We start from the raw sequence: 17364 nt of genomic DNA, 5'->3' as shown, positions 1-17364 counted from the left end.
TTCAATTCAACACATCATGCCCTGGCTTTTATCTAAAGACAGCGCTTAGCCTGGTGCAAATCCAAGCACTGCTTGGCCTCTTCTTTTTGTAAGGCCTCCTTGCATCTGTGAGCTTGGTTCTGTTGACTTCCCAGCAAGAGGCATTTCTGTGTAAAGAGCAAGAAGTACAAGAGAAAGCCTTGCCCCAGGGCACAGGGCAGAGCAGAGCCTGTGCAGGAGCCCACCCTGCCTCCCAAGCTGTACCACTCCAGCATCGTGGATTTTCCTGTGTATCGAGAGGGGTACTTTGTAGTTTTGATGATGCCAAAGTTGGAATTTTGAAACTTGCCTTGTTTTTATTTATGATTTCAAGCAAGAACACAGAGCGCTGTGAGTAATCTTGCTTGCTTCAGACCTTCCTGACCTCCAAGATAAACCTCACCCAGTGCCCAGTGGTACCAAGCCTGCTTTTCAAACAAACAATGCTGAAATATGTGAAGTGCAGCTGAATACTGAGGAGAAGCTGTGATTTTGTTTAACATATCACTGTGGGTTTCCCTGCCAATCAGCAGAAGGTTTCCAATGCTGGGGCAGCACGGTCAAGGGCATTGTCTATTTATTTTTGAAAATAGGTTCTGAATCCTGTAAGAATCATTCCCTTGAAGAACTCAGCCTTCATCAGTTACTTCATCTTCTGCTCAGCAGATATTAGTCCCACTTAAAACTGTAACTGGGGGCAATGATAAGAATTTTATGTGCAACTTGGGAAATGTTGTGTTTGAATGAGAAAATGGGAGACTCCACAAGGACTCTGAGAACACCAGTTCAGCTCCTAGGGTCAGGGCAATTAGAAGAAGCTTTCCTCCCTTCCCAGACATCAGCTGTCATTCCTGTTTTCAGAATTCTGGTTCCTCAAGATCAAGACTGGCTTCCTTTGCATGGCCAGCACTTCTAAGGGTTTATGACTGAAATGTCCAGAGGGAATAAACCTCCGTGGTGGACACACCATAAAGCTACTTCCCAAAGGCTCAGCTTCCCATTTGCAAAGTAGCCTTGCCCAAACATACTGCAACATAAACTGCTGGCACTGTGCCCAAGCTCAAAAAGCAATTGTTTGGCTGTACAGAACAGCCTAAACAACTCAATTAATCACTCTGGACAAGGCTTTACACCATGTATTTGTGCAATGCCTGGGACAATGTGAATTTGATGCTCAGCGGAGCTTCCAGGCATGGCTATAGTATAAATTTTAAAAAATCCACATACATTAAAAAAAATTTATATAAACCAAAAAATGTTATATTATATATATACATAAATAAACATATAAAATAATAATTTAAATACATAATATAAATTATGAAACAGACAAGAATTATATATATATATATATATATATATATATATATATATATATATAAAGAATTTGAGGAGAACCAGAAGCTTTTTGCATTTGCTTTCCACGAACAACCAACCCGTTGACCTTTACTAACATGATGCAGTTGAGAAATGTAGCACAAGTGCCATGTTTGACAAGGGAATTCTGAATGAGATAAATCTGACTCTGAGCCTGGTTGTTCTCCCGGGTCACGTCTGCAGCGTGCGTCAGCAGCAGCCCAGGAGATGGGGATGCATTTTCCAACACTGTGATTTACTCAGGAGCATTTTGTTTAGGGAAAATGAAATTAAGTCTGAAGAATAAGTGTTTTGTGATGAATTATTTGCCTTGAGAAGGCAGTAGCATTTAGCTGCAATATTTTATTGACCTATATAGCACTTCTCACGGGTCCCACAACACGCTGTGCTATTACAAATGAGGGGTCTCTGCAGATGCTCCTGACATACTGCAAGAAAATGTCACCTACAAGGATGTAGTATCATTCATCACCAAAATGAATGTGCCATCTGAGGTGTAAAGTAGCAGCTCTTTTAAGAGTAGCATGAAAACTCCTGCTTAAGGAAGTAAGTGCCATTTCTCTCAGAGCCACGCACTGTTTTAGGTGGCCAGATCTGATTTGTTCTATTAGAAAATGGCATTAGTATGGCATTTTACCAGCCATGTTAGGAATGCAGCAGTCATTTTTTTCAATAAATTATGATTGTGAAACACTACACTACCTCCTAAAACATTTGAAAATGTGGTAGGAGGTTTTCTAAGGGAAAAGGAAGACAGACACTTCACTTACAATTTGATTTTTCAATTGACGTTAGACACTCTAGTACCATTTTATTCCTTGGGGAAAGAAAGAACTTCCTTCTTGGGTGAGTGTCAACTAAATCAGCACGTTATCTGTCTGCCCTCTGTGTGCCAGCTAGCGAGATGCAAGGCAACCAAGTGTCAGTTTGTTAGATACCTCCAAGGAACAACAATATTGCAATTTCTATGCATACAAGCGCATGCAGCATATGTATTATACCCAGGCACATAAAATGATTTAAAGTGTGGCTTGGCTTTTAAAAATAGCATCTTATTGTCTATTAATCATTGTCCTTGGAAGTTCTTTCATCAATTTACAGGCCCTCTTCTGCTGTGAATGCCAGCAATGATGATTTCACAAGCGGGGATGATGAAGACAAACAAGAACCGTTGTTTACAACTACAGTGGCTGTTGATTAAAAAAAATAAATCCTTGTGGAGTCACAAGAACTCTGTCTGCAATCTGCTTGCTTATCCAGCCTGCCCTGGAAAAGTGCTTGTGTAGAGCTGCAAGCCAAACTGGAAGCTGAGAACTCGGGATCTGCCCTCCTGGAAGCGGCAGCGGCGGCGCCGGGCAGCGCTGTGCCCGCTGGCTGCACCCACGGATGGTGGGATGCTGCCAGCAGGATGCTCTGCTGTGTGGCTGGGAACGGGCCCCCTTCCACGGCTGGCACACCAGGATCATCCTGATCCCATCCAGCTAATCACACTCACCAGTGGAAATCCATGCCCTGTGTCTCAGACTCCCTCTTGGGGTTGCATACCCTCTGCAATAGAAGTTTTTTCACATGCTGCAGCCCTTCGTGCAAAATAACCTAACTAATTAAAATAGAGTCTTGGATGGAATGCTCTCCATTTCATCCCAACTAGGAACTCAATTCTATAATGAAATCCCTTTGAAGGGACTTCCATAATTTTTTTTATGTTGCCCAGTGCACACTGAGGTAAGGTTTGGGGAGCTTTGTGCTGGTTCTGGATAATTTACACAGGATGTATTTAGGGAAGCAACTGCTTCCTTCCATGATTACTGTATCATGCTGTATTTATACAGGGCTCTGCAAAATTTCAACCAAAGCACTCAGGCATCTCAGCTGTGCAGCACCACAGTAAGAAGGGAGGAAGCAGACAATTCTTTCCTACCCAGAAAAGACATCCTAGGACTCTAGAGAGCGCTTACCTGTACACAGTATTTTCTCTGTGAAGGTCTTCCAAGCCACAAAGAATCTCTGCTGCATAAAACAAAGCTCTTTCCTCCTCGAAGCCTGGGTTTCCCATGTTGTAGATATGAAACTTCAGGTCACCTCCGTTCATTATGGTCAGAACTAAACACAGTGCATCCTTTGTTTCATAGGCATAGGCTAAATTGACCTAGAAAAACATTTGCAGGACAGTTGTGACAGTTCAGATGGCTGCTAAGAAGGAAGTGCTAGCTTTTCATTAAAGGTTTTCTCCAGAAAATAAAAAAAAAAAAATACATTGACTGAATTTGGTATGGGCTTTCTTACAGTGTCAAACATATATTTTAAAAGAAAAGTCAGATGTTAGGATTCTACAGATTAATTTGTGGAATCCAGCCTATTTATTTGTGGAATCCAACCTATTTAAAAACCCTCAAGGCTCAGATGGCTTCAGAGGCTGAACAAACATACTAATTCCAGGCATATTTTCCCATGTATGAGAAATCTTAGTCATCAAGGGAATCTACACCTCCTGCTTCACCGTTTTGCATCTCAGTGAGTTCCCTGGAAGACCCAGATCTCCCAGTCCTGGGGTGATCAAATGAACCATCACGGAGATGTGAAGGTCAGCATCATCCCTGGAGGCTCTGGTGGGTGCCCAAGGAAAAATCAGACCAGCCAAAATCCACCCATCACTTTTAAATATGTGCCATCCTCTGGCAGAGGCAAGCAAACATGTAAGCAAACACCTTGCATCTGTTGTATACACAGTGTTTCCAGAAATAAGTATAAAGAACATGACAGATGCTGAGACAACACCTTTTTTTACTTTTTCTAAATCTAAGGGAAGTTTTAAAGGAGGCACAAGAGCTGGTGTGACTCAGGAGAGCCCTGCATCAGGCCAACCAGCTCCACCTCACTGCTTAGATGCTTCTGCAAGCAGTCTCATCTGATCTGTTTGGGTTGAATCTCCTTCAGTCTCTCCCCCAGACCCTGGGAATTCAGGTAATCACGCTGGATAAGAACAGCTCATCCCAATGCAGCTGTGATGCAAGCCAAGGCTGTAAAACACATCACGATCCCATGGCAGGCACAGGCCCCTTGACTGCTGCACTTCTGATGGACCAGAGCCTAAAATGAGACTCAGCAAAGGTACAGGGAGCAGGGCTAAGGTGCAAAGCAAAGGGATTCAGCTTCTGGCACCTTCCCAGGAGCAGGAGATGGAGGAAGCACTGGATTCCACCAGCGCAGGTGAGCAGGGAACCACGGAGCTCCAGCAATACTCACTACAAACTGGCTATTGACTTTTTCTAAAATCTGCTTCTCATTGAGCGCCATGGATTCGCCTTTCCTCTTCTTGATCCTCTTCTTCTCTAATCTCTTGCAGGCGTACATCTTGCCCGTGGCTCGCACTTGGCAGGCGCAGACCTGCGAACGGAGCAGAACGATTGCCGCGTAACGCCAAACCTGAATATTGCTTTAATTAGTTCACTTTCCTCCGCCTGCTTTCTCTCCCACCTCCTTTTGTCTGTGCAGATTTTAATCTCTCAATCTGTGCCTCCCCTGCCTCTGCTGCCATCTCCAGACACCAGGAAAATACAAATAAATTGTGACCCCAATCCCACTGTGAATGCAACAGCTGAACACAAAATAACTCTCGAAAGTGTCCTTTTGAGATTACAGAGTCACGAGGGGTTAAGTAGAATTGTCAGCAATTAATGTCACATCAGGCTCCTATACCTGCAGTTTTCAAAAAGTAAGAAACACACTTAACAGAAAATTTCAGAATTACTCACCTCCCCAAAGCCGCCTTTCCCCAGTACCCTGTACTGCCTAAATGTGTTTTTTGTTACTGGTTGCCTGGAAGAAAAGGAAATAAATAAATAAACCCCCCACCACACTGTGTTTAATGCACTCTCTGTGATTTATTTATTTCAGAGCATACTTTTGAAAAGCAAAATAGATAAATATTATATAATCCCATTATTTCAAGGTAATCGTATAATATAATATAATATATAATTATGTAATTGCATTACTTCAATACTATGTATGGCTTGAACTTTTCAATTCCAACATATTAAGCTGTAATAAAATACAACACATTAGTGAGTCATCAGTATAATTTCTGCTAGCATCTTAGGACCAAGGAGGGTTCTGAATCTCCATTATACAGCTTTGGACTTTGTTAAGCAAAGAAGCCTGAGATCTTTCAGTAGGATTCCCATTAATTCCTACGACACATAGAGTGGGCTAAGACGTTGCTTTGCTTGGCCAGCAAGATGAGAAAAAGAGATCCAAAATTCAAACCACCAGAACATACTTCTCTTGTGTTAAACAAAACATGAGACCCATATGAATCAAAGGCAGAAGCAATCCTGGGAGTAGGAGAGGTGGATTTATGTGACACTTGCAGGCTGGGAGAGCAGGAGGACAAGGTGCAAGCCTGTCCCTGCTTCCTGGGGGAGCATCACAGGCAAGAAAGGGGCAAGAGCTAAATTAAGGTTAAATAAGTCTGTCTCAGAGGGCAGAGTGCTCCCTATCACTTGACACAATCCCTGTACAACTTCCCACAAAATCTGCTCCACCAGAATGGCTCCAACTTTACATCCAGCTTTTACTTTGCTACTGTAGAAGTATTATGACCCGGCAGAAGAAGGATTCCAGGTTCAGCGAGATCCCATTTTGTATCCAGCAGCACGTTTTACAAGGATGCCAGCAGTGGATATGAACATTCCTGCCCTCCTTGCTCCCCCCTGGCAGGCAGCCAGCCGGCAGAGGGAGCACAGGAACGTGGCTGCTCCCACCACAGGGATGATGAGGTTGACGACAAGGAACAATAAATGCTGAAGTGAATCCTTTCATTAACGCCCATTAATGTTTTCCAAAGGAGGGGAAGAATAGTATGCAGACAGTAAAAAACTGGAAGAGGAAAAGATGTTATTTTCAGTATTCCGTGATGCTGCTGGAAATGGTTTTGAGGTTAAAAGCAACAATTAGTAGTGATAACTACATGTTCAGCAATGTCCCTAGAATAAATGGACTCTGTGACTGCTCCTTTGGAGCCAGCAGGCTGTCAGAAGGAGCTGTTGAACACTCCATGCTACTAACATCTCTTTGCTAATCCTAAAAACAATTCTCCCAGCTTCTAAAGCCAGGCATATCCAATAGCTTGTCACACTTGTTGGGGGAATGGAAAAAAAAAAATCCTCAAAGCATTGCAGAAAATTCCTTATCCCTAATGTGAAAACAGATAGGAAATAGCCTGGCTAGAGATGAATCACCCAATGTTTTTTTAATTGAAATGGAAGAGTAAATGCTGGGCTCAGAAAGATGGCATGTGGAGCATGCCTTGGCATGAAATGGCTCTTCCCTCTGCCCACCCCTCCTGAGCAGCAGCTTTGCAGCTTTCCAGGGAGAGGAACTGGCACAGCTCCTTTGATCTGGAGGCGTCCTGCTGCCACACAGCACTGACAGATCCGGCCCAGCTCATCCGCCGTAATTAATGCCATTTGTGGAAAATGGGGCTTCTCTCAGCCCAAGGTCACTGTCACCCAGCAGTGACCGTCTGCTGCAGCACTCCCTGACAAGGGAGAGGCACAAGCCCTTTCCTTGCAAATTAATACCCACTAAGAGTGCCTGGTTATTAAATGTGCTCAGGAATGTCCAGCCAATAAATACAGGGAGAGGACCTATATGCCACATTTTTCCTCTCTTTAGCATGATTTAATAACAGTGACAACTGGTCCAGACAAAAAGTCACCACATTCAGAGGGTAGCTAAACAGAAAGACAGCTGAAGTTGCTGGATGTACATTAATCATACCTAATATGTTTAATGTACCTAAGCCCACTAAATGGTTGAACACTTGAGCTGTAGAAGCAAACATTATCTCAACTGTCCGATTTTCAGCATATTCAACAGACTTTGCATGGAAAGTAAAAATAAACCTTTTTATTTATTTTTATTAAAAAAAATAAATTGTGACACTTACCTTTCCAACCACTTCCACTGGAGAAACCTGTCGAAGTACATGCTGTTTAGGTACTCTTGGAATGGCTCCCCACTGAGGTGGTCAAGGACAGATCTATCTCAGATGAAAAGGATATATAAGCATTTTATAATCCTAAACTTTGACCAAAAAGATAAATAAAACAAGAGGAGAAAAGTCCAGACTTCTTTTACAGTAGGATTATGTTATTTCTACTTTATTTTGCACTTTATTTTGTACTTTATTTTGCTGACTGTTTCAGTATAGAAACAAAGTGATGTGCTTGATGTATTTCATAACAGGAGGCCTTATCGTGCTGAATACTGGTGCTGCTTGCTGAAAATTATCAGGGCAACTCCCACTGTCTTTAATGGACTCTTACAGAGGTTGTTAGCCACCACACAGTGAATGTCTTTGCTTCTGTTAGTAAACTGAAACAACATCCTCAGCTACTGAGCTCCTAAACTTTGAGGCATGTTTACATCTGGACAGAAAATTTCTGGCTGAAGCCCATTTCTATCAAAGAGAGACCATCTGAGGCATCATTTTGAGCAAAAAGTTCAGTTTCAATTCCTGCTATATAGAAGAATTAGTACATGTGCCAAAGTCAAAGGGGATTTCCTAACAGCTATGTGCTTTTTAGAGTAAAACAGAGAAAGAAAAGTCTGAATAGGGATGTGGATTTGCTTCTGGATCAAGAAAATAATTTTGGGGCTCATGCAGTGGATGGAGCCTTTTGCATAATGGAAGGAATAAAGGAATACAAAGATCAGTCTGCAAATATGAGAAGAAATTCTGTTGCTTATGACAGGCAGAAAACAGTCAGAGGGCATCAGGCATCCATCCCATCAGAAAGGCCAAATGTTTGGAATTAAGAAAACATGGTCTGAGCTGGGAGTTGTCTAAAATGAAGGTGGTCATGCTGTTTTAACAACTGCTGGTGCTGGTTCTTGCTCTGCTTACTGGGGCTCCGGCATCCACCTCTGCTGGCAGCATTGGCAGGACAGAAGTTGGGTTAGGGTGAAAAGTGCCCCAAGAAATGAGCATTTCTGTCTGGGTGTATACAGACACACTTGTGTCTGTGTCTAAGGGCATACAGACACATTTCTAAATCTTGCTGGAAGGAGGAAATCCTCTCTGAATGACTGCTCTAGTTTGGGGATGATAGTCTATATCTTACCCTGGGGCAGTTCTCTGAGCAAGCAAGTCACCATGAGTAATGTGTCTCCTCAGTTCAGTTCCTCCCCATTCATGAGCTAGTATTTTTGGAATTTCTCAGCTGTTACAATATTTTTTTTTTAAATGCTTGCACCATCAATTTGGAGAAGGCAGGTAATTGCACATGTTCAGTGTGCACAAGTCAAATTGTTGCTGTCTTCATTAGCTTTGACTGGACACAGATCATAACAGATTCTCTTAATGGATTAAATATTACAAAATGAAATAAAAGTAAGTCTTAATTTGCTTTAATAAATGTCCAAATTCAACATCAGATTTCTAGGTGATATTGGAGGAGGGCAGGAGTAGACAGTCAAAATATTAAAGGTAATAGCAGAAGTTACATACATGCACTTTTCCTGCAGACTGATTTTTTTATCTGTGAAGATGTGAATGGAACTCATCCCATCCCTGCTCCTCCAGGACAGCAGGCTTCATATTTGTATGTATGCCTCCCTTTTCTGGTCTGACTGTGAGCCCCTCCAAAATGAACATCATTCAGCAACAGTAAACACCAACAGCAATTTTTTAAAACTTCCTTTTGACCTCATTTCAGTCTGTGTGAAATGATCAGCATATTTATTAACAAGGTCCCAAACCTGGCTCGTTCCTGAGTTTTAGCAGGGATGAAGGAAGGAGCCTGCATTAAGTGGTGTCCAATGCTCGGCCTTTCCATTCAGTTAATTAAAAACTGCATGTATTTTAAAAGAACAATAGCTGCCTTTCAGCAGTTGTTTGCTTTTTAGTTCCCCTCTTTGGCAACAACAAAGTGCATTTTAGAGGGAACTGTCAGCTTTCAAACCGATTTGAGAACTGGAAACAGGCACCAGGGGGGTTTGTGTGGAGCACAGCTCTGCCTTTGTCGCTGGGACTGGCACCCACAACTGGTGCGAGTTACAGAGCATCTCTACAGGACACCAGGCCAGTGCAAGGAAACTGCCTGTGCTAGAAGAGAAGGCCAGAAATAACCCACAGCTCCTACCAACGCAAAGAATAACTGGAACCAGAAAAGGTCAATGAAATGAGTCAAAACAATGAATGACAGCGGAGCAAATTTTACAAATCCCCATTACATCACCCAGGGAAAACAAACCGCGCTCCGCCAGAAACCACATGGGCCCGCGTGCCATGATCCCTCCTTTTCATATTTTTATTGGTTTATGATCTACTGGCGTGGACGCGCTCGGGGCAGGGTTTGCAAATGCAGATTGCATACCTGGAGCTTTAGCACATAATGGCACAAATCGCTGCAGAAACTGATAAGCCTTTTCCCAGACAAAGGGGGAAATAATGCACGTTCGCTTTAGCGCCACAGACAGACAGAAAGCATTAAAAAAGCCCCGTTCTCCCGGTGAAGATTTTCTGGAAAAGCCATGCGGAGCAAGTTTGCACATTCCTCTGTCTAAATGGACTGTATAGCCACTTAATTTTTATTCACTTTGAAACAGAGATGTTTTCTTTGGATACATTATCATTGTAGCTCTTTTCACACAGCATGAAATCCACGGCTGGTTTGCTTGGCTGGAACACTCTGTCAAATACCTGAAACAGTAAGTGCCTGTGTGTAGCGTATATAATGGCATGGAAATATTTATTATATTTTGTTCAGATGAAATGACTTCACCGCTTGTCAGCTCTGCCTCTAGGACTGACAAAGGTACCTGCCTCAGGCTGAAATGTCTCTACCTGCCTCATTCCTCAGAAGCTGCTGGCTGCAGCCCTTTGCGTGTCGTGTTATACTTACTTTGTGCAGGGAGAGAACAGCTCCTTGCAGGGGCTGTTCTCGAGTTTCTCCTCTGTCTGCTGGATAAGTTCTGGACTGACTTCGGGAACATAGGCTGGAGACTGGGGAGAGAAGAGAGGGGCACATTAACTCCAATGAGATTCTGCTCTCTCAACGTGTGAGAGGCACATTCATTATTGATGCCCCTGAGCTGCTTCCATTCAATTCCAGCGGTTGTGTAAAAGCAAAGGAGCTTTACGTCAAAGAGCAGTAAAATAGGATACCGTGGCAACTCGCTCCACATTCCACTCTATCCTCACATTGCTTTTCTGCCTTCTCCTGTACTTTCACCTCCTTGCCCAGCCTCATGAATATGCAGGACTCACTCCTTGCCAATTCTTTGAACTGCTCCCTTGCATCCCATGAAAAATGTGCTGGCCTGAACTGTGTACAGCCCATTCTATTAAACAAAAGAGAATTTGCCCAGTGTTTTCACTTCATGGGTGATTCATTGTGCTGCCTGAAAAATCCATAATTTTTTTTTTAACCAGCAATGCAAAACAAGAGCAGAGCATTGGTACTTATTGATATAGATCTACACCTATCTATATATAAAAAAGATGTTCACAAAAGAATCTGGACACCTTAGTTCATCCTTAGACAAAAATAAACCAGCAGCTTTAAAATAATAATTTCAAAAAGGAACTTTGCCAACCAACCACACAAACTCTTTTCATCCTCTCCTCCCTTTGGAGAGAATGTATATTCAACTCTGCAAAACCTTACCACAGAGAGGTGTCTTGCAATATTCCTTGATGGTTAAGCAGTTTAGGACTTTTGGGACTAATTATCTAAAAAGACAGTTTTTTAGGCAGTTCACATCCTTACACATTAACTGTATACTGTAATTATAATACAAAGTGTATATTTGTGTGTGTGTGTGTGCACCTATTTATAGGCATTTCTCCCACGTACATGACAGTCCCTTTATATAACCAATTGGATTTGGGTATTTTCAATAAACTCATCCATAGATGATAAAATCCTCTTTCCTTGCAGAAGCCTTAATGCTCAGTAAGGTCCCCCATCCATGCCCACAACCACCAGATGTGCTGAGTGGGTGGGGCACAGAGCATCATCCCTCATTCCTGGCCAGATGTTCTCATTAACTCACCCCTAGTCAGAGATATCTTGGCAAGCACTGAAATGCATTGCAGGCAGAGTTCAAAAACACTGGGAATGAGGACAGAGGAAGGGGCAGAGGTGGAGCCACAGAAAATCTCCAGCATGTTGAAAGCTGAATTAAGTCTTTTATCTTCTCCTTCCCACTGCTGAAATGTGAATATGATCCTGGTTTGTGACATGAAAAAGTAAGTTTGTTCCACTTGAATGTTTTTAAATAGGAACATGGTTTACAGAACTGTCTGTGCATGCTGTGCAATGCTCAGCCTTGACAGACAATCTGCAGAACGTGCTGGGGACACCTCTGACCTTCCTGAAATGTTTCCTCATTTCCTCAATATAGTCCTCCATCTCCTCAGCAAAAGATACCTAGGGAACACCCACTTTTAATCACAGACACAGTAGATTACTAATAATTAAGAAGTCTCACAGTTTCTTGAGAGGAAGATCAGCCCCTCCTGCTAACATCTAAAAGGCAGAGACTGAGACAAAGCCAGATTTTCTCAGATTGACCACTGAGGTAACTATACATGCCCACAACAAAATCTAAGTTCCAGTTTTGGTTCAAGAGTAAGCAGAGGCAAGAGGGAAGCAATGAAAGAACTACAAAAAATCCTCCTGTTTTCCAGCCCTACAGCACTGAAACTACTGGGGGAAAAGACAGGAAACCAGACTGAACCAAAGGCTTTTAAAGCAACATTCAGATGTGAACAAAAGCCTAATGATTATCAGTTAAATTTGGCTAGAAAGCACATGAATGAATACCTTTAATTTAAAATTTATGCACTCAGTGGATACACATTTTCACACACAAGCCCAAAGTTGCTAGGTGGCTGTGTGAATCCAGTGGTCCAAGCCCTGGTTCAAGATGATCATCTCTCTGATTAACAGGGAACAGAAAACACTCCTGAACTCCACAGTTTTGGTGCTGCTGTGGACCAGGAGTGTCTTTTGATGTGAATGGAGCAGCATTTCAGTAAAAGTGCTGGGGCCTCAAAATGAAGTTACTGCTGGCTACATCTGGAACTTGTTCTGCATTTAGAGGTCAAAACTGGAATCCAAAAGCTAAGTACTAAACTGCATAATTAGTCATTTAGACCGAGTGACCTGATTCTTACTCATGCCAGGCAACTTCATCTCCCTTTGGGAATTCATTTCCCAGTGGAAGGTAAACTGCCTTGAGGTTAATGTTGAAGATCATGCCCATGACACATTATGAGAGTACTAATTCCATCAAACTTTGTCTGAGATCTAAGTACATTTTAAGAAATAAATTATAAGCATCAGCTAACTCTTATTCATAGAGAGGAAATTAAATTCTTGTAGTGAAAGGGGGGGAGAATGAGCAAAAGAAATAGTAAGTAAGACAATGTGGGAAGTATTTAAAAATTACACAAACTGATTCCTCTCTCCAAGTTTGTGGGAGATACAGTCACCACTAGGTTTTTCAAAACCACTCATTGCTGACCTCTGAGTCTTTACTTCCTCTGCACAAACTTGAGCAAGGTAACAATATCAAGGTAGGCAAAGACATGAACTCACTGAAATCCTGTGCATGGATTAAAGCCTTAGAGTGCAGTGCAAACACTTCCCCAGACCACTCCATTTGCCATAACAAGGAAGAAAGTTTTGGTTTTTTTTGTCACAAAGGCTGATCATTTCTAAAGCTTCTGTAGACACTGCAAAACACTTTGTGCTATTCTACAGCCCTTCACAGAGTGCAGGGCACCACATGCCTGGGAAGAACATACCCAACTCTTTCCAAAGGCTCCAGGGAGCCTTTGTGTGATCCTTCCTGAGAATCTCCTCGAGACTTCCCAGTTCCCACTGCTCCCATTGAACAGCCATGGCTGCCACTTTCCCTGTGTGAATACTGTGCATACCCACAGCCTTCAGAAGTTCAAACAAAGCCAGAAACAATTACAACCCAAAACCCAACCTACCAACCTACTTTTTCTCCCCTGGAGAACCATTAGGTAGCACAGGTTTTGTGTGCAAGCCTTTGGATCCCAAGAGTGAAACCTTCCAAAGGTAATTCTTTGGCCATTTACAGATGAAAAAGTTGCTTCTTCCCTGGAGAGGTGCAGGTTTCTGAAGCCACAATGAAATTGTTATTAACACCATTCTCCTGCTGCATTATGGGCAATGGCTGTAGAAGCAAATTTGGTTTTTACAAGGGAACAGAGACACCTTTTCCAACATATTAAATGTCCTGTGGCAGCTAGGAGAGCCATGCTCTGTGATTAAGACCATTACATCTGAGGTTGTGACAAAGAATATTCTGCTAACTCTTCAGAAACACCTGCAGAAACCAGTTACACTTTCTTGCATTCGAAACAAAACACTGGGGAGTTACAAGTATAGTTCCATATTTCCCCTAATGGCTACTCTGTTTCCTGAAGGCAAAGAAAGAGATTCTTGATCTCACTTAAAAGAATGTAATCAGAAATTATGCCAGTCAAACCAACTGATTAACACTAGGGTAAAGCTGATGGAATTGAAACCAGATTCATGGCAGCACAAGGCGTGATGAAGTTGATCCTACAACAAAAATTTGTCTTATCACACTATCCTTATTAATCAGACATTTTAATAATAGTCCAAAAGTCCACAATACTTTTACCAGGTTTTAACCAAAATCTCCTACCTCCTGTACCTTGTCTTTTATGGCCAGAAACTGAAAACCTCTCTACAAATATTTTGCTGGCATAGCAATAACTCAGTTTTATGATACTCTCCCATTTAATTTTTAAGAAAAGAATGTGACTAGGAATTGTGTTAGTGGCTATTTGAGACACAATAAATGGATATTCAGTTACTTCTGAGTGCCATTAGCCCACCCTGAGAAAAGTCTCCACTTTGAAATTATTTTCTTTTCTGTCTTTATAGAAGAGTTCCTCTCAGATGCTTTTCCCTTTCCATAAATGGCACGAGAACAGCTGATATGCTCAGGGTTAGTTGTGTTTGTGTCCACAAAAAGTCTGGATGCCAGCAGAGCCCTGTCCAGCAGCAGTGCCTGGTGCTGCCCATGGCCTGGCACACCACTGAAGTACTGAAGAGTAGCAAAGTCTGATTCAGATCAGATGAAAGCTTCCAGGCTCTGTGGCTCCCCATCATCTGTTGTTTTGAATGTCATGTTGCATTGCTACCCTTTAAAACGTGGCCTCTCCTTTTCTGACAGCTCTGTAAGTTTTGCTACAGGCAATTTCACTCAGACCTCCAAGACCCAGTCTTTGCTGAGTTCACTGAACAGGACAGCCATCAAAAAAACCTCCTAAAGTCATCTCTATGTGTTTGCCAAGCAACTCACAACATCTCCCAGTGCTTCCCCTGCGACTGTGTGGGGGACATCCGACCTTCTGCTGATCCATCAGCAAATCCAATTCTTCATCAAACAAGCTGAAGTGCTGGCAGTACCAAGGGAAGCATTCAAAAGACCTTCTCTTTTACTTTTTCAACAGATGTGTTGTTTGTTCTACCTTTTCTTGTGACATAAAAAAAAAAAACTTTTCCAAACATTTACTGTGCATGACCTCGGTCAAGACGTGGTGTGCTTTCAAGGAACAGAAGCATTTTTCTGGCAGCCCAGCAGCTGGGGTTCCCACTTGTGGAACTGGGGTGAGGTGGGAAGCAGATGTCCCCAGTTATTCCCAGAGTCCAGAGCATTGAGGAACTAGATCTGTTTAGTCTGGAAAAGCAAGGGTGAAACTTGATAAAGGTATTTTAATATAGAAATATTTTAAATAAAAAGGGCAGGGATCAATTATTCTGCATGTTCTAGTCTGCTCTGGGGGGATGATGTGAAGAAATCCACTTAATTGGATATGAAGGTTTTTTATTCTAATTTTTCACACAAGGAAGCAGAAGAACAGGCCTGTGAATATTGTGGAATCCATTCTCAGAGGTCTGAAAGACGTCCAAGGGCACTCAGACATCTGTTGATCATCTAAATGTATTTGATCTCTGTTCAATGCAAGAGGCTCTTGAGCCCTTTCCCAGTCCTTTGTACCAATGATTTTGCAAAACACTGGCACAGGCACAGGCATGGCCATGAAAAGAGATGAGGAAGGGAGTTTGTTTGCTGAGTGCTCACCAAAGGAAACCTGCAGCTCTGAGTAAAGGGATAAGAATCTCCTCTGCAAATTAACAATCCTGTTTCAAAGACTTGTCTCAATCATCACTGTCTCCTAAAAAAATAAATGGCATGGCTTGGAGATCCCTAAAGTTCAGACCAGAAAAAGGGAAAGCATTGAGCTTGGCCAGACTGACTTTGTAAGAAACAGAGTAGGTCCATAGTTTGAAGGTAATTCTTCATCCTTACACAATGACTTTCATCTAAGAACCACAAAATATTAAATCTTCATTGCAGGATTAAGTCTTCATGAGCTAGGTGGCAATCTCACAATATTTTACAGAACAGTGCACAGGAGGTTGAGAGATGTGTTTTGCAGAAGATTTGATCATCACCTGCGACTGAAATCAAAGAAGTCACACTGAGATAAATGAAAGCTAGAGATGCTGAGATTCCTCAAATCAGTCCAATTGTCCCTTGCAATTAGTGAATAAAGAATAGAAACCTAGAAGTACAGGCTTTCATTTCATACCAGCTCCTGCCAGTGGATGTGAGTCATCAGGCTGCCTTAAAGCATAACTGTTCATCACTACAGAAGCCATATGAACCAGAAAGATTCCACACTCTTTAGATTGAATAGACCTCATGCAAACTTCTGTCACAAACACAACTGCTTTCCTGGCAAGTTTCAGGCATGCAGCTGATACTGAAACATGGTGAGTTATTATAAAAGTCACTTGTGTAAAATAAATAACGTGCAGCATATGTTATGTTTCAGGTTATGAAAACATTCCACAACAAACTGGCTTAGAACAATTAAAAACGTTTCAGTCAAAGGACAATAGTTCAAGCTGTAACTTTTCTTGAGCTGCCTCTCAAACTGCCTTCCAAGCATTTGTCTTCATGATATGTGTATTTTCAGATGTTGACAGCAATGTTCCACATATAATCTGTTTGAAAATCTCCACACACTCTTGCTACTAGTAAAGCCCTCAAAACTATGACAGAAACAGGCTAAAATGAATTTGTGTGAGATGATGCATGATCAGACAAGAAGAGTTCACACACGAAAACCTGGAAATTCTGGCTTTATCCAGCAGCCTAAGCTCCAGCCAGGGAAGTTCCAACCATGCAGCCAGGGACTGACTGAGGGAAAGTGTGAAGAGGCTGACAGGGGGAATCCAGAGTTCTTTAGGTTGGGAAAGACCTTTAAGATTACTGAGTCCCATCAAGAAATCCAGAGAAGAGCAGCAGATGAGGAGATGGAATGTTGTGTTTCGATTTTGGGAAATCAAAGTTGGGCATTCCTGGTGAGGGAAAGGATCCCAGCACTCTCCACGCAGTCTCCTGATGCCTTTTGGTGTTACACAAAGAAATCTTGGAACGTTCTTTTGCCTTTCCCTGTCTGATCTTATCTATTCAGCTTGAGCTGAATGTGTAGTAAACAGCCAATTCTACATGAGGAACAGCTGCAACACTTTAATCAACGTCTGCATTTTCTTTTTACTTTTTTTTTTTTCCCTGCCACAGTCATTTGGGTTGGTATGAGGCGAACCAGTAAAGCAAAAGGCTTCATAATTCCAGGATATTAGCTTTGAGATGCAGGAATTGGCAGTGAGGTGGATGGGGAGCATGGAAGGCAGCTGTGTTATTAGTAGGGATTTATTGATTACAGCAGTGTGTAGACATCACACCTAAGAATGGGGGTCCGTAGTGCCAGGCACTACAGACACATCGTGGGAGCCAGAGCTTCCAAAGCAAACCAACCTCACCAGCCCTGGCAGTGGGAGCAGGGGCCAAAGATATGAAATATCTCATCCAGGA

General features: G+C 42.3%; 1 protein-coding gene across 3 annotated transcripts in view; it reads right to left on the bottom strand.

Moving 5' to 3' along the window:
• Positions 1 to 17364, bottom strand: part of GRK5 (G protein-coupled receptor kinase 5) — a 147389-nt gene that overhangs the window by 16454 nt on the left and 113571 nt on the right. For 2 of the 3 annotated variants that reach the window (XM_021529270.4, XM_085582910.1), the window contains exons 5-9: positions 10308 to 10408; positions 7349 to 7441; positions 5151 to 5214; positions 4642 to 4782; positions 3354 to 3544 (exon numbers count right to left, since the gene is read on the bottom strand). In XM_021529270.4, the coding sequence (XP_021384945.1) occupies positions 3354 to 3544; positions 4642 to 4782; positions 5151 to 5214; positions 7349 to 7441; positions 10308 to 10408 (590 nt within the window). Of the gene's footprint in view, positions 1 to 3353; positions 3545 to 4641; positions 4783 to 5150; positions 5215 to 7348; positions 7446 to 10307; positions 10409 to 17364 lie in introns of all 3 variants that reach the window. The other variant, XM_031505298.3, reaches the window with a different exon arrangement.

Source organism: Lonchura striata, chromosome 6, assembly GCF_050655825.1.
Source record: "Lonchura striata isolate lonStrDom1 chromosome 6, ASM5065582v1, whole genome shotgun sequence".
In the NCBI taxonomy this organism is placed as follows: domain Eukaryota; kingdom Metazoa; phylum Chordata; class Aves; order Passeriformes; family Estrildidae; genus Lonchura; species Lonchura striata.
The sequence above is the reverse complement of the archived record's forward strand: the minus strand, read 5'-3'. Positions and strand labels throughout refer to the sequence as shown.